The sequence below is a fragment of the Neovison vison genome, chromosome 13, assembly GCF_020171115.1.
Source record: "Neovison vison isolate M4711 chromosome 13, ASM_NN_V1, whole genome shotgun sequence".
Taxonomy (NCBI): Eukaryota; Metazoa; Chordata; class Mammalia; order Carnivora; family Mustelidae; genus Neogale; species Neogale vison.
The window spans coordinates 77,455,305-77,480,999 of record NC_058103.1 but is presented as its reverse complement, the minus strand read 5'-3'; the positions used below and the strand labels follow the sequence as shown (position 1 = coordinate 77,480,999).

At 40.1% G+C, this 25,695-nt stretch overlaps 1 protein-coding gene across 2 annotated transcripts in view; it reads right to left on the bottom strand.

Moving 5' to 3' along the window:
- Window positions 1-20,870, bottom strand: part of SPPL2A (signal peptide peptidase like 2A) — a 49,254-nt gene extending 28,384 nt beyond the window's left edge. For both annotated transcript variants that reach the window (XM_044231783.1, XM_044231784.1), the window contains exons 1-5: window positions 20,687-20,870; window positions 5,807-5,926; window positions 5,309-5,491; window positions 4,337-4,426; window positions 3,749-3,882 (exon numbers count right to left, since the gene is read on the bottom strand). In XM_044231783.1, the coding sequence (XP_044087718.1) occupies window positions 3,749-3,882; window positions 4,337-4,426; window positions 5,309-5,491; window positions 5,807-5,926; window positions 20,687-20,752 (593 nt within the window). In that variant the 5' untranslated portion in view covers window positions 20,753-20,870. The remainder of the gene's footprint in view (window positions 1-3,748; window positions 3,883-4,336; window positions 4,427-5,308; window positions 5,492-5,806; window positions 5,927-20,686) is intronic.
- Window positions 20,871-25,695: the final 4,825 nt, after the last annotated feature.

The following is a 25,695-nucleotide window of genomic DNA, read 5'->3' as shown; positions in this document are numbered from 1 at the left end:
ATCTTTAGTCAGACTCATAAAAAAGAGAGCAAGAACTCAAACAAAATCACAAATGAAAGAGTAAAAGTAACAACCAACACCACAGAAATACAAAGGATTGTAAGAGAATACCATAAAAAATTACATGGCAACAAACTGGAAAACCGAGAAGAAATGGGTAAATTCCTAGAAACATAACCTCCCATAACTGAATCAGGAAGAGAAAATCTGAACAGACTGATGACCAGCAATGAAATTGAATCAGTGATCAGAAAATTCTCAACAAACAAATGTCCAGGACAGAAGGCTTCACAGGTGAACTCTACCAAATATTTAAAGAGGAGTAAATATCCATTCTTCTCAAACTATTCCAAAAAACAGAAGAGGAAGGGAAGTTTCCAAATTCAGCCTATGATACCAAAACCAGGTAAAGACTATTAAAAAAAAGAACTACAGGCCAGTATCTTTGATGAACATAAATGCAAAAATCCTCAATGAAAAATTAGGAAACCAAATCCAACAATAAATTTTAAAAAGTCATTCACCATGTGATCAAGTGGGATTTATCTCCAGGATGCAAGGGCAGTTTAATATTTGCAAATCAATCAACATGACACATCACATCAGTAAGAGAAAGGATAAGAACTATATGATCAATAGACACAGAAAAAGCATTTGACAAAGCACAACATCCATTTGTGATAGAAACTCTCAGCAAGGTAGGTTTAGAGGGAATATACCTCAACATAATCAAGGCCATAATCATACTTGATGGTGAAAAACTGAAAGCCTTTCCCCTAAGGTCAGGAACAAGACAAAGATGTCCACTTTCACTATTTTTATTCAACATAGTACTGGAAGTCCTAGCCACAGTAGTCAAGCAAGAAAAAGTAGTAAAATGTATCCATTTGGTAAAGAGGAAGTAAAACTTTCACTATTTGCAGATGACATGATACTATATATAAAAAATCCTGAAGACTCCACTGAAAAACTATTAGTAGTGATAAATGAATTCAGTTAAGGTCGCAGGATACAAAACCAATTTACAGAAATCCACTGCATTTCTATATACTAATAATGAAGTAGCAGAGGGGTGTGCCTGCATGGCTCAGTTGGTTAAGCATCCAACACTTGGTTTTGGCTCAGGTAATGATCTCAGGGTCCTGAGACTGGGCCTCTCATCAAGCTCTATACTCAGCATGGAGTCTGCTTGTCCCTTTCTCTCCCTCTCTGCTTCTCCCTATGCACTCTATCTCTCAAATAAATAAAATCTCTTAAAAAAAAAAAAAGTGAAGTAGTAGAAAGAGAAATTAAGAAAACAGTTCCATTTACAATTATACCAAAAATAATAAAATACCTGGCAATACACTTAACCAAAAGGTCAAAAACCTATACTCTGAAAACTATAAAACAGTGATAAACGAAATTGAGGACAACACAAACAAATGGGAAGATATTCCGTGCTCATGGATTAGAAGAAAAAATATTGCTAAAATGTTCATACCACCCAAAGCAATGTACAGATTCTGTGTAATTCCTATCAAAATATCACCAACATTCTTTACAGAACTAGAAAAAAAAACAATCCTAAAATTTGTATGGAATCACCCAAGACCCTGAATAGGCAAAACAATCTTGAAAAAGAACAAAATTGAAGATATCATAATCTTAGATTTGAAGATATACTATAAAACTATAGTAATCAAAACAGTATGGTGCTGGCACAAAAGAGGGCACATAGATCAAAAGAAGAGAGAGCCTAGAAATAAATCCACAATTACATGGTCAATTAACCTTTGACAAAGGAGGCAAGAATATGCAATGAGAAAAAGTCTCCTTAACAAACGGTGCCTGAAAACCTGAACAGCTCCATGGAAAAGAATGAAACAGGGCCATTTTCTCACACCCTACACAAAAATAAACTCAAAATGTTAACCTTACATCTGTCAGAAGGGTGAGATCAAAGGACAAGAAATATCGTTTGGTGAGGATGTGGAGAAAAATGAATGCTTGTGCAGTGTCGGTGGAAATGCAAATTGTTGCAACCACTGTGGAAAATAACATGAAGTTTTCTTAAAAAATTAAAAAATAGAGGGGTGCTTGGGTGGCTCGGTCGGTTAAGCATCTGCCTTTGGCTCAAGTCATAATCTCAGGGTCCTAGATGGACACAGGACCTTACCCTGCACCCCACCCCCACTCATGCTCGCTCTGTCTCTTGCCTCTGCTCTCAAATAAATAAATAAAATCTTTAAAGAAAATTAAAAACAGAATTACCATATGATCCAGAGATTATCCTTTTTTTAAAATGTTTTACTTATTTATTTGACAGAGATCGTAAGTAGGCAGAGAGGCAGAGACAGAGGAGGAAGCAGGATCCCCACAGAGCAGAGAGCTCGATGTGGGGCTAGATCCCAGGACCCTGGGATCATGACCCATGCCGAAGGCGGAGGCTTTAACCCACTGAGCCACCCAGGCGCCCTGATCCAGAAATTATCCAAAGAAAATTAAAACATTTATTTTAAAAGTGTCTATTATAGCATTATTCACACTAGCCAAGACATGGATGTAATCAACCTCAGTTTCCATGCACAGATGAATGGATAAAGAAAATGTGGTGTGTGTATATATATATACACACACACACACACACATACACACACACATACAAAATGGGATATGATATTACATATACACACACACACTAGGATAGGCTATTACTTAGCCCTAAAAATGAATGATACTGCCATCTGTAACAATATGGGTGGATCCTAGAGAGTATAATGTTAAATGAAATAAGTCAGAAAAAGACAGATACCATATAATTACACTCATACATAAAATTTTAAGAAACAAATGAACAAAGTAAAAAAAAGAAAAAAAAAACAGGCTTGTAAATACTGTGGCAAACTGGTGGTTGCCAGAGGGGAGGAAGGCATAGGGATGAGCAAAACAGATAATGGGGATTAAGAGTACATTTATCTTTTTTTTTTTTTTTTACGATTTTATTTATTTATTTGACAGACAGAGATCACAAGTATGCAGAGAGGCAGGCAGAGAAAGAGGAGGAAACAGGCTCCCTGCTCAGTGGAGAGCCCGATGTGGGGCTCGATCCCAGGACCCTGAGATCATGACCCAAGCCGAAGACAGAGGCTTTAACCCACTGAGTCACCCAGGTACCCCAAGAGTACATTCATCTTGATGAGCACTAAGTAATGCACTGAATTGTATTATACACCTAAAACAATATGTTTTTTATATATATATATATAAAAAACACAATATGTTAACTATACTGGAATTAAAGTAAAAAATCTTAAATTCCGTATTCCTGTAGGTAAAGAACTCCTTCTCTTCCAACTTGGCTATGAAGGTAACAAATTCTCTGTTTTTGTCCATCATCATGTTTTATAAGTAAAAAAGCTTATATGTACTCCTCTCCCATCTCCAGTTTTCTAAAGGAGGAGATTGCCCTGACATGTATACGAAACTTCCCTGGCTAACTCAAAGTGTGGTCTGTGGGCCAGCAAAAACACTTGGGAGCTTCTTTAAAATATGGAATCTTAGCCCCCAGCAGGAGAGTTAGCAGAAGCTAACTCTTCTCAGCGAGAAGTTAAATGACCTACAGGAGGACAAACCTGCAATCTGATCATAACAGCACTATATTCTGAGGTCAGGTATATTTTAATTATTGTTACATGATTAAACTGAGTACCAGACAATAATTTTTTAGCCACTTATCACAGAAACACTGAAGTTTAATTAAACTTACAATTCAATTAGTCCGCTCCAGTATCCTCCTAATGCCACAGTGAACACAGCAATTACAAAAATAACCACCATAGTATAGTCAAAGTTAGGCCATGATGGAGAATACATTTTTACAGTAATGTTATCTCCAAGAGTCTGAAAGGTAAAATAACAAAAAAACCAGAATTAGTTTTCTTTCTCTTCCAGTGTATGGCAGCAATATTACAATTTCATTCTGAAAGGGATAAGACAGAGTCAAGAACACTAGAATCCTTTTTGACTACATGATATATTCTCTTGTCAGAATTATGAGACTATGCTTTGGTTTATTAAATCCTCTAAGTTTGGTGTTTCACCTAGTCATATCCTGTTCAGAGATTTAAGGATAAGATAAATGAAGATAAAGAAGTCAAAACAAATAAATATCCTTTCTAAAGTCAGGGCTCAGAAACACCCTGTGCTGAGAGATGAACGCTTCTCAAACAAAGACTTGATAGGCCTTTATAGCTTCTTGTTAGCAAATGGAACATATATCATTTAAATACCAGTGGTTAAAAGTAAAGAATTGTACTATGTATAAACTTTGTCCAGTATGTAATTACTAATTTACCTGCTTCATATCTATAAAGTCTTTGCGGCTTATAAATGCAATCAGTATTTTCACATCATGAAATTCAGATTTGTTCCCTGAGGGAGGAAACTAAAAGAAAAAAAAAAACATATTATGAAAACTTATGAGCTACTAATATATTTACAGAATAAAAAACAAATTATTCCTTTAAATATAAGTATTGTATCTTGGGACGCCTGTGTGGCTCCCAAGTGGGTTAAAATGGGTTAAAGCTCCCAGTGGGTTAAAGCCTCTGCCTTCAGCTCAGGTCATGATCCCAGGGTCCTGGGATCGAGTCCCACATCGGGCTCTCTGCTCAGTGGGGAGCCTGCTTCCCTCTCTCTCTCTGCTGGCCTCTCTGCCTGTCAAATAAATAAATGAAATCTTAAATAAATAAATAAATATAAGTACTGTATCTTTTTTAAAATTCCAAAACAAAGTTTCCTATCTTCTGCCTTGATATTATATAGTAAGAGTTCTCAAATGGGAATCCTTTGAGCATAAACTTAAACTGATTTATATACTGGGATATCAAACATGTGTTTGTGCATGATTACACTGAAGTTTAATTAAACTTGCACACACTTATTCCTAACAAAGTCTTGTCCATTTTAGGAACAGAAAAGACATTACAAAGTTTTCCAACTAAATGCCTATCAAAGCCAGAATGTTTATTTTATTTATTTTTAAATTTCTATTACAATTATTTTTTTAAGTGGTCTCCACACCCAGCACGGAGCCAACACGCAGCTTGAACTCACAACCCTGAGATCAACACCTGAGCTGAGATCTAGAGTCAACTGCTTAACTGACTGAGCCACCCAGGTGCCCCAGACTATTTATTTTAAAAGAATCCTACCATCAGATTATTCAAAACTCAGCCCCTAAACTACACACCAAAAAGACAGTTCAATATTTATGAAATTTGATACTTTTCATGAGCTCAAAAGTTAGTAAAGTTTTAAAACTTACTAGGACACTGTTATTGGCAACCAACAATGCTTCAGCACCTCCTGTTTGTGCAATTCTGGCTTTTTCAAGAATATGGCAGGTTCCCCACTGTACTACAACTGCTTTGCTCTTTATTCCATCAGGTGGAATATCAGAAAGGTTGCATAGTGGTGTGGTAGTCAGATTCATCAAACTGATGGAAGTCTGGGAAGAAGAAATGTCTTTAACATAAAAAACATATTTCACAAAAATGCATTCAGTGACAAAGTATCAATATTGGTTTAATACCAAGGTTCTTTTAAATTATAAGTACTTTATGACAACCAGGCTTTGAGGTATTTTAAAATTCCCTAATTTGTTTTTCCCATAGAAAGAAAAATGCTTAAGCCAAAACAATAAAAGTTACTGTTTATTGATCATTTTATATTACAACTAGTTCACACACTAAAACATAATCACTCATTCTCACCTTTCAATGATTTTATGTTTACAAATAAATAATAACTGTGATTTACTTACTGCATTTTCTAGGGTATTTGGAAGAGCCGTCCAATGAGGGTTATATAGCATGCAGTAGTCCTTAGATGGTAAAGGTCTGCCATTTCCAGACGCATGCAGGATTGCTTCCTGAGCAGCTGTCTAGGACACGAACAATAATTTTCACACTGGTAATAATTTGCTTTGTCAATAACTAAGGATTTTAATAATGCTACTTATATATAGGTTTGACCACACTTCCTTAAGAGGGAAGGTCTTCCAATGAATTTATTTCTTCTTGTTTGAGGAAATACTGAAATCATATACATTCACCCAGAACACATTCTTTTATATGTTAAGTATTATTAACACATGAACACATTCTTTTATATGTTAAGTATTATTAACACATGTGTTAAGTAACATGTGTTAATAATGTGTTAAGTAACACGTGTTAAGTATTTTATGTGTTAAGTATTATTTTATGTGTTAAGTGTTAAGTGACTTATGTATTAAGTCACTTTCTTTTTTTTTTTTTTTAAAGATTTTATTTATTTATTTGACAGAGAGAAATCACAAGTAGATGGAGAGGCAGGCAGAGAGAGAGAGGGAAGCAGGCTCCCTGCTGAGCAGAGAGCCCAATGTGGGACTCGATCCCAGGACCCTGAGATCATGACCTGAGCCGAAGGCAGTGGCTTAACCCACTGAGCCACCCAGGCGCCCTTAAGTCACTTTCTTATGGGGACACAATTATGGTCCTTGTTGAAAGGGCCATATCCCACAAGGACTGTTGCTATGCGATAACTTCAACATTCTCTTCACACCCTGAAACTTTCCTTCCAATCTCTTTTGAGTTATTACTTCATTGTTTACGTAGCATAAAAGAAAATGCACTTGAAATCCCTCAATTTGCCTTGCATGTCCACTCTCACCACTGTTATTTAAAATAGCACTGGAAGTCCTAGCCTCAGCAATCAGACAACAAAAAAGAAATAAAAGGTATCCAAATCATCAGAGAAATCAAATCTCCACTATTCCCAGACAACATGATACTCTATGTAGAAAACCCAAAAGACTCCACCAAAAAGTTGCCAGAACGATAGAGTCACAGGATACAAAATTAATGTACAGAAATCTGTTGCCTTTTTTTTTTTTTTTAAAGATTTTATTTAGAGAAAGAGCACAAGCAGGGGGAGTAGCAGGCAGATGGAGATGGAGAGAGAGAAGCAGGCTCTCTGGTGAGCAAGGAGTCGGATGCAGGACTTCATCCAAGGACACTGGGATCATGACCTAAGCCAAAGGCAGATGCCTAACCAACTGAGCCACCCAGGTGCCCCATCTGTTGTCTTTCTATACACCAGTCATAAAGGAGCAGAAAGAGAAATCAAGGAATTGATCCAACTTAAAACTGCACCAAAATTCATAAGGTACCTAGGAATAAACCTAACCAAAGAGGTCAAAAAACTACATTCTGCAAACTATAAAACACGAATGAAAGAAATTGGAAGGCAGCTATGCTCACCACTATACCACCAACGCAAAACACGAAAGAAAGAAATTGAAGAGGACACAAGGATATGGAAAAACATTCCATGCTCATGGGTTGGAAGAATAAATATTGTTAAAATGTCCATAGCACCCAAAGCAATCTACAGAATCAGCAGTAATCCCTATCAAAATACACCATTTTTCATAGAGCTAGAACAATCCTAAAATTTGTATGGAACCACAAAAGATCCTGAATAGCCAAAGCAATCTTGAAAAAGAAAAGCAAAGCTGAATGCATTACAATTCTGGATTTTAAGCTCTATTACAAATCTACAGTCATCAATACAGTATGGTACTGGCCCAAAAATACACACAAAGATCAATGGAACAAAACAGAAAACCCAGAAATGGGCCCACAGCTATATGGTCAACTAATCTTCAACAAAGCATGGAAGACGGGCACTTAGGTAGCTCAGTGGGTTAACCATCTGCCTTTGGCTCAGGTCATGACCTCAGGGTCTTAGAATGAGCCCCATGTTGCATAGGGCTCTCTGTTCAGCAGGGAGTCTGCTTCTTCCTCTTTCTCTGCCTCTCCTCCTACTTGTGCTGTCTCTCAAATATATAAATAAAATCTTCAAAAAACAAAAACAAAAAACAAAACAGGAAAGAATATCCAATGGAAAAAAGTCTCTTCAACATATGGTATTTGGAAAACTGGAGAGCAACATGCAAAAGAATGAAACCGGACTTTCTTAAACCATACACAAAAATAAATTAAAAATTGATGAAAGACCTAAATGTGACACAAGAAACCCATCAAAATCCTTGAGGAGAACACAAGCAGCAACTTCTTTGACACTGGCTATAGCAACTTCTTACTAGATATAGCTCCAGAGGCAAGGGAAACAGAACCAAAAATGAACTATAACTTCATCAAGAGGCGCCTAGATGGTCAGTCAGTAGAGCATACAACTTTTGATCTCACGATTGTGAGTTTGAGCCCCACTGTGGATGTAGAGATTAGTTAAAAATAAAATCTTAAAAAAAAAAAAAAAAGGATTTCATCAAGATAAAAAGTTTTGGCACATTAAAGGAAAAACAAAACTAAAATGCACCCTACTGAATGGGAGAAGATATTTGCAAATGACATATCTGATAAAGGGTATCTAAAACCTATTAGAACTTATCAAACTCAACACCCCCAAAAAACAAATAATCCAATTAGGAAATGGGCAGAAGACACGAATAGACATTTTTCCAAAAAAGACATCCAGGTGGCTAACAGACACATGCAAAGATGCTCACCATCACTCACCATCAGGGAAATAAAAATAAAAACTACAATGAGGTATCATCTCATGCCAGTAGGAATGGCTAAAATAAAAAACACAGGAAATAAAAGATGTTGACGCGCATGTGGAAAAATGGGAACCCTCTTACACTGTTGGTGGGAATGCACACTAGTGTAGCCACTCTGGAAAACAGTATGGGGATTCCTCAAAAAGTTAAAAATAGAGCTACCCTACAACCCAGGAACTGCACTACTAGGTATTTATCCGAAGGACAAGAGAATACTGATTCAAAAGGGCACAGGCACCCCAATGTCTATAGCAGCATTATCAACAACAGCGAAATTATACAAAGAGCCCTAATGTCCATCAACTGATGAATGGATAAAGAAGATGTGGCACATATACAATGGAATATTACTCAGCCATCAGAAAGGATGAAATCTTGCCATTTCACTGATGTAGATGGAGCTAGACTGTATTATGCAAAGCAAAATAAGTCAATCAGAAAAAGACAAATATCACATAATTTCACTCATATGTAAAAATTTAAGAAAAAAAAAAAACTCTTAAATACAGCGAACAAACTGGCAGTTGCCAGGGGTAGGAGGATGGGTGAAATAAAGGGTACGAGTAAGAGTACACTTATCTTGCTGAGCACTGAGCAATGTACAGAAATGCTGAATAATTATATTATATATCTGAAACTAATACAACATTGTATGTTAATGACACTTAAATTAAAAAAAAATAAATGGGGCGCCTGGGTGGCTCAGCAGGTTAAGTCTCTGCCTTCAGCTCAGGTCATGATCTCAGGGTCCCGGGATTAAGCCCCCCATCGGGCTCTCTGCTCAGCTTTATGAATCTACTTTATGAAGTAGATTTTCCTCCCTCTGCCTGCCTCTCTGCCTACTTGTGATCTCCCTCTGTCAAATAAATAAGTAAAAATATATATAAAAAAAGAAATGCACAAAGAAAACTGTGTAAGGATATTCACAATACCATGTTACAGGAAAAAAAAAGTCAACAACTTTCACTAATAAGGAGCCCATTCCATTATGATATGCACAGTACAAAGCCATTAAAAAGAAAGAACTAGGGGTGCCTGGGTGGCTCAGTTGTTAAGCGTCTGCCTTCAGCTCAGGTCATGATCCCAGGGTCTTGGGATCGAGTCCTGCATCAGGCTCCCTGCTCGGCAGGAAGCCTGCTTCTTCCTCTCCCACCCACCCTGCTTGTGTTCCCTCTCTGTGTCTCTGGCTGTCAAATAAATAAATAAAATCTTAAAAAAAAAAGAAAAAAAAGAAAAAGATCCAGGAAGAGGTGTACACAGTGAGAAAAGCATGTTCCAGATAGATACTTACAGCATGATCCTATTTTTTAAGTAAGCTCTATGCCCAGTGTGGGGCCTGAACTCACCAGCTAGAGATCAAGAGTCACACGCTCCATTGACTCAGTCAGCACCCCAGTGTAACCAATTTTTATTTAAAAAAAAAAAGTGGCCTCCCACGCCAAGTTCCCTATATGTATCTGTACATTTATGTGAGCTTGAAGATGTGGAGAGAGACACACACCAGGCTATTTTAAAAAAGAGAGAGAGAAAGAGAGAAAGGCAAAGGAAATAGTGTGAAAAGACTGGAGAAACTAAAAAGGAAAAACATTCAAAAACAGAAAAGTATAAAGTCCCTCTCCTCTTATCCTGGCTCTCAGTCACATATTTACACAGGAATTTCTTTCATGTTTCCAGACACTACCCATATACATTTAATATAAATGAATATATATATGAATACATGGATACATATCTCAAATATGTATAGTTTTATACATGAGGTCAAACTATACAGTTCTGTGGCTTTTCTATACATTCCTAAATTTATGAAGTAGATTTTCCATATTGACACATACACACTACCTTATTCTATACAATATATAACATTCAGTGTTACTTTTATAATTACTAAAACTAACAGATTTTTAAAAAGCTTAAATGTTCAAGGAAGTACAAAGATACTCAAAAAGGAAACATTTATTGCTAAAAAGGGATTATAATCATCCCTACAACTGAAGAAAATTCAACACTGATAAAAGTGAAACTCACTGATATTGGAATTATGAAGGCAAAACAAAAATTTCAGTGGAAGATTAGTATTACAAAAGTAGAACCAAACACAACTGTAGAATAATTAGTATTCGATGTGAAACAACCCGACTGTAGAATAATTAGTATTCGATGTGAAACAACCCGCAAATTTCATTAGCAAACTACCATGCTTAAACAACTTCAGCATTTCCACTACATTTTTTGAAACATTTTGAAAATTTTATTTGTTTAGTTGACAGAGAGCGAGAGAGAGAGAGAGAGTGAGCGATCACAAGCTGGGAGGGCTGGAGACAGAGGGAGAGAGAGAAGGAGGCTCCGATGCGGGGCTTGATCCCAGCACCCTGGGATCATGACTGGAGTAGAAGGCAGACACTCATCTGACTGAGCCAGCCAGGCAAACCTCCACTATATTTTAAAAAATATCTTAGTAAATTTCTTACAGAGATTGTATAGCTTCAAAAATTTAGTTTATTAACAATAGATATAATGAGCTTTCGAATTAAGAGCCTGGGACAGAATGGATGCACCATTTACGCCCATGTTCCAAGTTACTTGACATGTTTTAAGCTTCAACATCCTCAGCTTGGACAGAGTTGTCATGAAGACTGAGGTAATGCAAATATTTGCACATATTAAGCTCTTAGTAAATGGTAACTATTATTATTAATTATTAATAAGACATCTAGCAACCTGCCAAGCACTTGTATTATGCACAAAATATATGAGATGATTAATGGTTGTTTAGGGTTTGGTGGGATATGTGAATACAAGGTGATAGCTAAAGAATGTGGATTTCTTTACCCACACATGCACAGCCTCCCCCATTATCAACATCTGCACCAGAGGGGTATATCTGTTACAATAAGCAAACTTACATTGGTCATTACCACCCACAGCCCATAGTTGACATTTAGGATTCACTCTTGGGTGTTGTACATTCCATACATTTTGACCTGTACCCACCATCACAGTAACCTGCAGAGTAAGGAATAGTTTGACTGCTGTAAACAACCTCTGTGTTCCACCTATTTGCTTCTTTCTGGGGTGATGTAAATGTTTTAAAATGGACTGTGTTAACAGTTGCACAGATCTGTGAATATACTAAAAGCCACTGCATTGCACATTTCAAATAGGTAAACTACATACTATGTGAATTACTCAATAAACCTGACTTCCTCCAGAGAAACACTACAGAAGAAATTACAGTTTTACTATGAAGATTAAAAACCAACCTGAAATAATCAGAAGCAGAATGTGATTAAAGTCAGAGTCTCTAATAAAAACTGTGATAATTCTTATGGTGTTAGAAATGCAAATTCTTGGGCCCTATTCCAGATCTACTGAATCAGAAATTGCCAGGCAGTTTATTTTTACAAGCCCTTCTGGAGATTCTGCTACGTGTGTTTCAGAAGCACAGTGACAGAAGCAGAGCATCTCAAGATTTATTGTGCATACAAATCATTTAGCAATCATATTAAAATGCAGATTTTGACTCAGTAGGTCTGGGTGGAGTGTGAGATTCTGCATTTTTAACTAGATCCTAGGTGATGTTGATGCTGCTGGTCTATGGACCACACTTTGAGTAGCAAGGCCTTAAGAGAACAGAGTAGTGGAAAGCATGTTACTGTGGGTCAATTAGTAGGGAAGCATAAAGAAAAAGGCTTGAAACTCAGTGACCCTTCAAGCATTACAAACACCAAATTCGGTGAGGCTTTTGGTCCACCCACATGCCAGCATTAGATCATTTGACAAAGATCCTATGATGGAAGCACAGGATATCTTCCTTCACATCTTCCAAGTTAGAGACATGCTGCACAACAACTGGATTTTCCTTTGTCATCAATTGTGGTCTGGTCTTCCATGACTTTATGCAACCTTTAAAAATTATGTTTGCATTTTCAGTCAGTAATGGAAATATTCTCATAGTAAAAAGCTTAGTATCAAGGGCTTAAACAGATTTAGAGATAATACTCTAGGCCCTTTATTTCATAGCTCTAACAGGTCCAAAACAACCAAAATGAAGTGGTCTCAGGGGCCAAGATTAGAACTGAGCTCTCCAAAACCTAGACCAGCAGTCTTTCAACTCTGCTACCATTTCAAGTTCCTTCCTGCAGTTTCATCCCTCAATAGCACAGTTCAAAGATTCTTCTTTGAATCCTTCGTTCACAGGTTTATTTTGCCTTCTACCCTTCTTTCTTCTTCAAACTGTATCTTCTAGCAGATCTCTTTCCCAAATTGAAGTCTTCACATATTTCTTTCAAAAAGAACAAATCTCTACTAAAAATGTATCTACTGTGCTCCCTCCTATCCTGTATACATGTGACCCTTTGGGTCTGCCAGAACTCTGTATCCTAGGGATGCACTAGCAAGTCCTAGTGCCCAACCAGCACCCTCTTGTTTTATACTGGTCACATGGATCTCTACATTGGTTGTTCACTCCCTCATCTGTGATACTGGTGTAGATCTCCTACCCCAAATTCCTCTAATATCCGATTAGTTCCTCCCACATCTTTTCCTTATACTCTTCTAAATACTCCCAACTCTAGGTCTCTAGAGCTTCACACAATTTCTTTTCCTAGGACAATGCCTTACTGCTCCCCCACAACTTCCCTCTTCATACCAGGTCCTACAAGTACTGACTGTGGTATCAAGTTTTCTCCACGATCATCAAATCATCCGTTTTATAGTGGTGCCTTCATATTCACATCTTACTTGATCCTCATAGACAAGATAACTTGACTAGCCCATGGTAGTAAAGTAGTACTTCCTTTTCTGCCCCAAATTTACCTCCTTAAAACTTCATGGGATGTCTGTTGCTCACAAACAGTTCCGAATTTACTTTATCTAGATCACTTGACTTCAGTCATATTCCCTATCATCTTCTTTTCAAACCAAAAATACTGGTGTCTAAATCTATCTTAATGTTACAGTGACCTATGCCTTTGCTTATTTTTCTCAACAGCTTTCGGTATGACAGGTGTCAAATGATTACCAAAAGCCTAAAAAGGAACACCTGCAATGACGTCTACTACACTCCCATGCCTGCACTCGTACTAGCTCCCCATCTTCTCAGACCAGTCGGACCGTAAACTAAAGGGACATGTACAAAAGGAGCTTGACCACGTCCATATACTTACGGGGAGTAAGCCTTGCACTGACCTTCATGTCCTTGTCTCTTGGGAGTACAGCTATGCTGTACCTGCTCGTCTTCCTGGGCATGTGAATTACCGGCCTCTGTTCCAACAGCCTCCTGATGCTGACTTACCAGCCCAATGTTAACCTGCTCTACCCCTGCCCAAGCTAATAGCACAGTTCAAGGATTCTTCTTTGAATCCTTCGTTCACAGGTTTATTTTGCCTTCTACCCTTCTTTCTTCTTCAAACAGTATCTTCTAGCAGATCTCTTTCCCAAACTGAAGTCTTCACATATTTTTTTCGAAAAGAACAAATCTCTACTAAAAATGTATCTACTGTGCTCCCTCCTATCCTGTATACATGTGACCCTTTGGGTCTGCCAAAACTCTGTATCTTGGCCCATTTTTACCTGATGAAGTAAAACGCTGAGTAACGCAATGTTAACCTCTCCCACGTGTACATATAATTCCCTTTAAAAGCCTCAACAGATTTGTTAAGCATGGTTCTTCCTTCTTCCTAGAGATTATCTCAGAGTCCAGGACCCTGGGATCATGACCTGAGCTGAAGGTAGACGCTTAATGACTGAGCCACCCTGGTGCCCCCTAAGCAACTTTCTGATCATTCATTATTATGTATTTTCTATGTCTATTTTCTAATACATTATATAATCAACAACCTGCATTGTTTCTACTCCTACCTCCAGGATTCAAGGTTGATGGCAATGATGCACTCAAAGTGACTAGACCCAGATCCATTAAGATTAAGTGTAATCTTAACCACTTAATTAGTGGCTCAGTGGGTGCTAAGGCATTGAACAGCTATTTACAGGGAATCAGGAGTCTGTAGGCCATGGGAAAAGCCGAGCCAGCATCATCCTTGCACTCAGAAAATCTGGGGATTGTAACATACAGGCAAAGAGGTATTACGGTGTGGGGAGAAGACAGTCATTTATTCAGTATTCTGCAGTCTATGAGATGCTAGGGGAGACAGCAGAGAATGAGTCTGGTAAAGTTTCCCCTTCAAGGGGCTCCTATTTTACTAGTTACTTAGATCTATCCTTCTTCTTGGTTTTCCCTAAGTAATCTTACTACTTAATGATACATCTCAACTGTTACAGAATTTGTGATTTATACCAGAATTCACAAATTCAAAAAACTACAAGGCCAGGCAACATAAATGCATAAAAAGTTGATTTAAAATTATAGTGCATAGTGATGTTTCGTAAATTCTGACCTAAAAACAATAAAATTTTTAACAGAATCTTAGTGTTTTGGAGTAAGGATCTGTATCTGGAGACTTTATGGTCTTGAGTTTTGTAAACAGACCCAACTTCAGGTGATTTTTAGCCAAAGTTATCAAATATATAATATACATAACTTCTATCTTTAAACCGTTTCGTACGAATAAATTCACAAGTTTACCCAGTTAGTCTTCCTTTTTTTTTTTTTTTTAAGATTTTATTTATTTATTTGAGAGAGAGAGAGAGAGAGAGAAAGATCACAAGTTGGCAGAGCAGCAGGCAGAGAGAGGGGGAAGCAGGCTCCCTGCTAAGCAGACAGCCTGATACGGGCTCTATCAAGCTAGGATCCTGAGCTCGATCCTAGTACCCTGAGATCATGACCTGAGCTGAGGGCAGAGGATTAACCCACTGAGCCACCTAGGCACCCCTCTAATTAGTCTTCTGACGTATTCTTGATGCACAAGAAAACATTATTGCACAACTTAGTGGAAAAATATCAAGGAATGTTTAGAAACCCTGGGTTCTAGTCCTCTTTTTCATGCCTTTCTGTATGATCTAAGGCAAGTCATAATCTTCCTGAACCTTTTCAAGATTATTTTGAGAGGAGATGTAGGTTACATTTTGGGAAAGAGATAGCACAGCCATCAGTGTCTGATAAAGCAGACAATGGGATGCAGAATCCTCAGAGGCAGGCTAGAGGAGAGAAGGTTAAAAAAAATTTTGTGAAGAATCTAAGAGTTAAGGAAGGAATGTGACAGAACCAGTATGTTTAATGCCGTGTTGTTGTAACAAAATACCACAGACTGGGTGGCTTAAACAAAAGAAATTTATTTTCTCATAGTCCGGAGCCTAGAAGTTCAAGATCAAGGTGCAAACATACTTGTCCTTAATTGATTTCTGATAAGGGATCTTTTCTTAGCTTGTAGATGGCTGCTTTCTTCACAGGGTTGGGAAAGAGAACAAGGCAACAATCCCATCATAAGGGTCCTGTGCTGACGACATCACCTAAACCTAATTATCTCCCAAAGGCCAATCTCCAAATACCGTCACACTGCGGGTTAGGGCTTCAACCTGAGTTTGAGGGCAATTCAGCCCATAGCATTTTGCCCTTGGGCCCCCAAATTCATTTTCTTCTCACACATAAAATCCACTCATTTCATCCCAACAATGCCCAAAGGCTTATTAACTCATTCCAGAATTAGGTCTAAAGTCCAAAGTTTCATCTAATATCATCTAAGTCAAATATGGGTAAAACTCAAGATACAGTTCATTCTGAGGCAAAATTCCTCTCTAGCTATGAACCTGCAGAACCAGATAAGTTATATGCTTCCAAAATATAATGGTAGGACAGACACAGGGTAGACATTTGCATTCCAAAAGGGAGGGGCGCCAGGGTGACTCCATCATCAGACTCTTGATTTCTACTCTGGTCATGATTTCAGGGTCCTGAGACTGAAGACTAAGCCCCGAGAAGGGCTCTGTGCTGGGCATGGAACCTGCTTAAGATTCTCTCTCTCTCTCTGCCCCTGTCTTCTGTCCCCTGTGCCCCACAGTTCCTCTCTCTTGGGGGGAAAAAAAAAAGCGTGTGTATGTGTGGGAAATCAGAAGGAAGAATGTGGTGACAGGACCCAAGCAAGTCTAAAACCTAGCAAAATAAATTCCATTAGATCTTAAGGATCAAGAATAATCCTTTTTGGTTCAACTTCCCACCTTCCAGGCATACTGGTAGTCAAACCCACCGAGTCCCCCAAGGCTCCAAGCAGAGGCCATATGACCTGCTGAAACTGAGGCAGTGGCCTGATCTCTGATTTTGCCTTTGGGTTCATTTCTCCTCTGTCCTGAAGGATAATCCACGTGTCCAGAGCCACAGAGCTGCACCATCCCACCTGTCAAATCCAAGAAGTCCAACAGCCTTTCTTCATTTACACTTTATTATATATGCAGTCAGGAGGAATCACACTGCTCCATCAACATTCTGCTTAGAAATCACCTCAGCTAAGTATCTAATTGCACTGCTCACAATTCTTCCTTCTACACAACACTACACTACATCACAGTCCAGCCAAGTTCTTTGCCATTTTAGAATAAGGACTGCGCTTTCTTCACTTTCTAATGACACGTTCTGACTTCACCAGAACTGTCCTTAATGTCCGTATTTCTGGCATGCACCTCAAACCTCTTCTGGCCTCTACCCAGTTACAAAGCCACTACCACATGCTTAGGTATTCGCTGTTGCAGCACTGCACTCCTGTCCAAATCTGCCTTAGTCAGTTCTGCCACAATAGAATACCAAACGGTGGGTAGCTTAAACAGAAATTTATTTTCTCACAGTTCTCGAAACTAGAAGTCTAAGATAAAGGTGCCAGCATGGTTGGTTTCTGGTAAGGGTTTTTTCTTTTTGGCTTGTGGATGGACACTTCCTCACTGGGTCATCACAGGGTATGTGTGGGGGGGACGGGTATTAGGGAAGAGAGAACAAGCTCTTTGGTGTCTTTTCTTACAAGGCATCAATCCATCACAAGGGATCTATCCTCTGACCTCTCTAAACCTACCTCCCTCATAGAGGAACCCTTTCCAAATACAATCACACTGGGGGCCAGGGTTTCAACATATGAATTTTGGGGAGACACAATTCAATCTACAACACAGCAACTCAGCATGTCCCTGACAGCTCTGGTAGCAGAACATACATTCTTTCCCCAAGAGGATGAGAGAGGAGCACAGAAGAGAGGGAATTAGAGAAGATTCTCTGAGTTGGTGTATTATACCAAAGGAATGCAGATTTCAGCAAGATATTTCTCTGCTGGGGATCCTGATTATCACTTCACTGTAATAAGTTCAAGATGTAACTATGTAACACATCAAATGCTTTGAAGTAATGAAAAAAAAATGAACAGAACTTTTGTAAAAACATTATGGGAAAGATTCAGGATTCTTCAGAGAACTTTGAAGCAATTTTAGAAAACAGACCCCGGCTAAACTTTACTCATTGTTTTTGATACAGAACTCTGTGATTGGGTCCAAATACCACCATGAAATAAAGCCCTAACAGTCACAGCTAGGGATGGGGATTGGACTGGGGAAGGAAGACTGAAATGGAATCATGGCAAGGCCAAGAGAGCACTAACTATGTGCCACATGCTCTTTTTTATTTCTAGACTTAAATGTTTAATGGGTTTAGAAAGCATCAAAACAGCCAGATGTACTACAGCTTGAGTTTAACAGGAGGTCAACTGGTGTGAGGAGGACAAGATGAGGAGGGTATGCTACATGATGCTGAAGGGCCTTTCCAATACTTAATCCTCTTCCTTTTCTAAAAGATGAGGCAGTGGTTTCTGGAGTGTGCTGCTTCTACATGAAGACAGTAGCCTTGTTCTTACATAACTAAAGGGAAAGAAAGCTGGTATCAGTGCCAGCTTCAAGAGCCCAGAAAGGACAAATGAAATGATTAAACTGCCATCATTCATTCAGATGAACACAGAGAAGACACCTAGAGCTATAAGATTAAGGAAGAGGAACAAGCAAAGGCTTCAGGGACAAAATGGTAAAAAGAAAAGAAAAAAAAAAGTCCAAAGACTCCCGACAAAGGAAGTAGGTATCCAGTAAGTAGGCTGAAAGGAGAAATAGTGCGCCTGCTGAGGAAAGGTACACCAGATTTGAGTTCCTCAGAAAAGGAAAGAGATCATTTCAGGAAGGGTCAAGAAGAAAAGAGACCCACTGAGAAACCAACAACAGAAAAATCTATAACAGTGGTTGGCCCTAAAAAAGATCTCTACAACTCAAAAAGATCTTGGCATTTTACTCATGCTCACTGAAACAGTGCCTGGCATATAACAGATGCACACTACATATTTGCAGAGGAAAAAACACTTTACTGAGTCCCACAACAGCCCTGAGAAGATCTTCCCAAGAATTAGCACAGTGAGATACAACAAAATATAAATGTGCAATATAAAAAGAATAAAATCTACACTGTGGAAGATATAGGCTAGCTATGATTTAGAACAGGGGTGACCTTTAGATTTGTGAAGCCCTTGAAATCACACTCTAATTACATTTTTTAGCAAGAGGGTTCAGTGCTTTTGATTATAATTTCATTGTGAGTTATCAGCAATTGATATATTATTAAATCAATTACTGTACTGGCAAAAGATTATTGGGACTATGATGAATAGGATATATAGAGAGATGTATCTATCTATCTATCTATCTATATATCTAGGTTACAGTTTCATGTGTATTTACATACCACCTGAATTGTTATTCTTTAGACATATGGTACATGGTAAACTACACTTCAAAGATTCAGACTAACACTGTGACTTTGTTGTTCTCTTTATATTGTACTTCCCCTTCATCCCACAAAAGCAATTTTTAGACACATTATCTCATTCATGTTCCTACTGTTGCCTAGGAAAGTTAGGAGTATACCAAAGGCACTTAATCATTTTAGATTTTGATTTTGGTTTCTTAATAAATGTCAGGCACTTTTATATTAAATATACTCACTGACACTAAACCTTTAAATAGCAATAGAGAATGCAAAACATACTTTTTCAGAGAAGTTACAAATTCTAATGGAAAGAACTAGACAGGAACACACGTATCAATTCCGTGTAGATAGAGCTCAGTTCCGTGTAGATAGATCTCACAAAAGTTTCTGACCTCAAACTCCTTTATGAAATTTCCAAGAAATAAAAACTGAAACAGAAAACTAGTGTCCTGGCCATTCGCTGAAGCTCTGGTTCCTTAATGTTGAACTTTGTAAAAAGATTTTATTTACTTGAGAGAGAGAGTGAGGGAGAGAAAGAGAGCGCACAAACTGGGGGACGGAGGGAGAAACAGGGGCCCATCCCAGGACGTTGGGATCAAGACCTGAAGGCAGGCGCTTAACCAACTGAGCCACCCAGGTGCCCTGTTGATGCTGAATTTTAAAACATTACTGCTTTTCCTAATTACGAACACACTTGTGAACACATTATTTGCTACTGTTACTTAACCGACTCCCCTCCTCATTAAACTAGGTGGAGAACTGAAAACCAGAGTATACAGTGTGATGCCTTTTAAAAAATTATTTTATTACTATTATCACCCTCCCCCCCGCCCACACACACACACACACAATGAAATCGAATGAGCCCTACGGGGAAGCAGGAACTACATTGGAAGAAGCAAACCTAAACACACACACACACACACCCCACCCCACCCCCCATATTCGAGCAATTAAACTAAAGCGCAGTCTTTGAACCGCTAAACACCCGGGGGGCGCGTATAATTTTTTTCTTCTTCCGGACGGTGAAAGAGATCAAGATGTTTTAAGAAAGGGTTGACGGTAGAACTTAGAGGTCAATTTAGAACGCCCGGAACCATGAAAAACTATGGTGAATGCTCAAGGTCAATACAGCAAGAGGGGCTCGGCAGAGAGCTTGCTCGGGGGTGGGTACTTCGAGGACTTCAAAGGCCGGGAATGGGGGGTGGGGTGGGAAGACTGGAAGGAAGAGGGCGAAGAAAGGGCGGCTGGAAGGAAATGGAGAAACGGGAAGGGGGCAGGCCGGTAGTGGGCTGGAAAAGAAGTCGCCGGGCGGGAGCCCGGGGGTGGGGAGGAGAAGGGGCAGGGAGCCCCGGCCCCGCCCCGGGGAGGCCCGAGCGCCCGGCCGTCCCCCTTACCAGCGGGAGCAGGAAGCCCCAGAGCAGGGCGGTCGCGGCCGTGAGCAGCGGCCGCTGCGGCCCCATCGGATTGCTGGGCGCTCAGCGGCGCGGCGCTTCTCGGCTGGCACAGGTTCCGGGTCCCGCCGCGGCACTGCCTCAGTGGCCGGGTCGGACGGGCGCGGACGGGGCGGGGAGGCGCGGGCCGCCGCTGCAGTTGGGGCCGCCGCTGTAGCGCCGACTTCCTCTTCCGGCTCCGCCCAGAGGACGCGGAAACCCCCGCGCGGGGCACGTGGAGGCCAGGTCGGCGCGCGTCGCCAGTCGGGCTGCTGCTCGGTGCTGTGCGGTCCCGGCGCTGGCAGGCGGCGGGCTGTGGGTCTGGGTGTGTCTTGCTCTTTCCAGCTGCCTGACCCGAACTCTCCCGAGAGTCCGGACGGTGTGGGGGCCCCGCCCAGAGCAACTTTTTCAATACCCTCTTCCTCCTAGGAGTCCCCGTGCGCCTGCTCTGCACTGCAGTACCGGTCCGGGCGTGCGGGCGGAAAATCTGCGTGCGCTGAACCCTAATTCATCTGCCCATCGGCAGGTCCCGGTCACTCACACGTATATCCCAGATACGTCCATTGGGTCCCAAACTGCTGCCACCTCTGAATCCGGACGTTTCTCTCCTCCAGACTAATGTGTTTAAGACTCCGGGAGGCCCATTATCCACATACCAGTTCTGGATATAAATCAAATCACTCCCCATCACACGTAGCACAAAATCAAAACTCTACTCTGGCTGCGAAGTGTATACATATGGTCCCAGTCTTCTTCTCTGACCCCGTCTTCACTATTTCCCACGCTTTTGTAACCCCCACATGGCCACCCTTTGGTTCTTTTGTACTGGTAGTCCTCCCTCTCGGAAGGTTTTCTTTCTCAATACCGGTTCATTGGCATTCCCTCGTCAGCTTAAATGTCACTCCCCCAGAGGGAACTTCCAGAAAAACCCATCTAAAGGAGCCATCCTGTCACTTTCTTTACCACGTGGCTTATTTACTCTGTAAAGCACTTTTCACTCTACTGTTCTCTTGCTTATTTATGTGTTCATTTATCTGTGATGTCTCCTCCCACTTAATAGCAAGGAGTGTCTTTGCTTTGTTCACTACCATATCTCTCATATCTACAATACCTGGCGTAAAGTAGGTCCTCAAATGTTTGTTGGATTGATATTTAATTCTAAACACTGAATAGGATACTATACCTGCCATCCCACAGCTGAGTTTAGCAAGGGACACAGATGTGTGAACAAACATTGTTCAGGATGAATAGCGACTCCTTCCTTTGCATAAGATGCCTGGGAGTATCAAAGGAACATATAAAAGGGGTGCCAAAAAAAATTCCAACCTAAGCTGAGTCTAGAAGGGTGAGTTAATTTTAGCCAGGCAATGGGCAGGGGAAGGGGGGAGACTTCCAGGAAGAGTGAACCATTAGTGTCAAAGCCAAAGGTGACATTGGAGGGACTGCAAAACTTGGGCTTGGCTGAAGTTATGAGTGGTGAAAGATGAAGTGAGAGAAGAGGGCAGAAGCCAGATCACAAACAGATTAGGACGTCCTGCTTAGAACTTTAGGCTTCATCCAATTGTTGGTGGAAAACCGGTTAATAATTAGAGCAGTGACAATTTCTGGTTTAGAAAGCTCTCTTGGTGGCAGGCAGGGTGACAGCTGGTTTGAAACAGGGCGAGAGTGGGAGCCAGCAAACCTGTTGGACAGCTCTGGTAACCTAACCCGGGCCAGGGATAGTGAGGGCCTGAACTGAGACAGTGATGGGAGAAATGGGGAGAAGGAGATGGTCTTGAAAGATTTGTAGTAGAATTTGGTCACTGAGAGGACAAGGGAGATGAAGGAGAGAAGGAGAGGGATGATTGCTAGGATCCTGTCCTGGGCTGTTTATTGAGATGATCACCGCAGGAGTTGGGGTTGGTTGGGCAGGCATGCAGAGGGAAATATTTTGGACATGTTTTGAAATTCTTGTAGGACATCCAAGTCAAATGTCTGCAGGTTGATAGCTAGGTAGGTTGGTCCTAAGGTTCGTGGCACAATGAGGCCAGAAAATAGGTCTCCTGCCTGTAGCTCATAGACTCTTTTTCACACTTCCTGGCTGCTGAGGGCAAGCAAGTTTCCTCTTCAGTAAAATAGCTGTGTTGGACTAGATGACTTCATCTCTAAATATTGCCTTTTGCCCATAGTGGCACTTTGCCTAGTGAATCTCCAGCGTGGCTACTGAGGCTGTCTGAAGATCTCTGGTTTTCCTGTCTACATTTATGCCCACTTTTCCTTCTCAATTGGAGAAATTTTTTTGCTTGCAGCCAAAGAAACTATTATAGGCTAGTTCCTTGTACAATCTCTCTTTGCCTGCTTTAGTTTTCTCAGCTTAAAGATATGGACAGTAATACCTGTACTGCCTGCCTTGCATGATTTTTGCAAAAATTATCTGATTTATAATGTGGGTAAAATTACTCTGAAAAATAATTTTTTTTAAGCAGCAGGAGGAGAAGGAGTGAAGGAGAAAGAAAAGACTGATAGAAGGCTGTGTTATTGCTGTCATCTGAAGTATCAGCATTGTTTGTCATAATTCCCCTGACAGATGGTATCTCTTTGGTCAAAGTCCCTATTCAGGATGAGGTGAAGGAAGCTGGGAGAGTTAATGGAAGATTAAAAGATTCTTGTGTAATGATTCGACTACTGGAAGGGCTATTAACAGTTATTTGGTGGACACCACTGTAACACATGAATTTCCCTGCAAGTATTAGGTATGATAAAGAATACCAGCACAAGTTTTAGCCAATATTTTTCTTCCACAAACAAACTATGTATAAAAATCCAATTACAGGGGTGCCTGGGTGGCTCAGTGGGTTAAGCCGCTGCCTTCGGCTCAGGTCAGGATCTCAGGGTACTGGGATTGAGTCCCACATCGGGCTCTCTGCTCAGCAGGGAGCCTGCTTCCTCCTCTCTCTCTCTCTCTCTCTCTCTCTGCCAGCCTCTCTGCCTACTTGTGATCTCTCTCTGTCAAATAAATAAATAAAATCTTAAAAAAAAAAAAGAATACCAGCACAAGTTTTAGCCAATATTTTTCTTCCACAAATAAACTATGTATAAAAATCCAATTGCAGGGGTGCCTGGGTGGCTCAGTCATTAACTATCTGCCTTTAGCTCAGGTCATGGTCCCAGGGTCCTGGGATCAAACCCTGCATAGGGCTCCCTGCCCAATGCAAGGCTGGATGTGAGGTTGGATGTGGGGCTGGATGTGGGGCTTGATCCCAGGATCCTGGGATCATGACCTGAGCTGAAGGCAGAGGCTTTAACCCATTGAGCCACCCAGGCGCCCCTCCTCCAAGTGTTTTATAGTTTGTGGTCTATGTCTTAAGGCTTTAGAGCATTTTGAGTTGATTTTTGTGCTTATCACTCTTTTAATGGGAATAACGATTATCACCTCAGTCTCAGTAATTATCTTGTCCATAGATTAAAAAGCTGCTTAGAGTTTCCTGGTATTGCTTTTCTGTAAAGACTACCTGGCTTTGGTTAAATGTTTTCCTCCTCTAATACCTGTTTATGAGGCATTTCTCCTTGAGAGAACATGTGACTTAAATGGTTCCTGGTTCACAAGAGGTGACTAGGACCAGAGAGGCGAGCCAACAGCTATGGTTTCATCACTAGATCTTCTCTTCACCTGTTCACATTTTTTATTTTTGTTATTGACAGAATCCCTTCCCATTGGAGTTATGTCAATTAGTCAAATATAGTTGCCACTTCCTACATAAGAAGCGACTTGAAATTTAACTTGAATCTTCGGGAGTGCAGAGAGCATTCAGTAGTTGAAAGTATTGAGAGAAAAAATTTCCTAAAGCTCACAGTTGGGGAGCAGCATGTGATCCAAGGTGATAGACCAAAATTCAAGCTCTGGTCACTTCTCTCAGGAAATCTTGTAAACTGGAAACAATGGAAATTCCTCTTCCTCTTCCTCCTCCTCTTCCTTCTTCTTCTTGTTCTTTTTAAAAATATTTATTTATTTGAAAGAGGGAGAGCGCACCCACAGTGAAGAGGGGCAGAGGGAGAGAGAGTCTGAAGCAGACCCTGCACTGAGCAGGGAGCCCAATGGAGCCATGGGGCTCCATTTCACGATCCTGAGATCAGGGCCCTGAGATCACGACCTGAGCTGAAACCAAGAATCGGATGCTTAACTGACTGCACCACTTGGGCTCCCCAACAAGGAACTTCTTGAATGCAACATCATGCAAAATTTAATAATAATGTCTTATAAGCTATTATTATTATTATTATTTTAAAGCTCACATTTATACCTGTGTTTTTTGCATACATTATCTAATTCATTTAAAGCAATTTTATGAGATAACTTATTACTTTCATTTTGCAGATGAGGAAGTATAGAGGTCAAACTCTCATATGAAATCTTCCACAGGGACACCTGGGTGGCTCAGTGGGTTAAAGCCTCTGCCTTCAGCTCAGGTCATGATCCCAGGGTCCTGGGATCAAGCCCTGCATTGGGCTCTCTGCTCAGCGGGGAGCCTGCTTACCCCTCTCTCTTTGCCTGCCTCTCTGCCTACTTGTGATCTGTCAAATAAATAAATAAAATCTTAAAAAAAAAAAAAAAGAAATCTTCCACAAGATATGGAGCAGGAATTTAAGTCCAATGAGATAGGATTCTGGAAAGAGAGATGTAGGGAGCATCCAGAATCTGTAAATTAGATTCCCCTCTCTATCACTATAGGTGCTCAATAAATGTTTGCTTAATTAAGAACTTTTGCCAATAATTAAGAAGCCTGTGTTGCTGTTTTGAATATTTTTAGGTTCAACTAAATTACTTCTGAAGTGTCTTCTGAAGCTTAAATAGAACTAGATTTTGAGGAACCACTGGAACTAATTTTTTTAAAAGTCGGTTCTTTTATTTTTAAAAAATTTTTAAAGATTTATTTATTTATTTATTTGAAAGAGAGAGGAGAAAAAGAGAGAGAGGTGGGAGCAGAGGGAGAGGG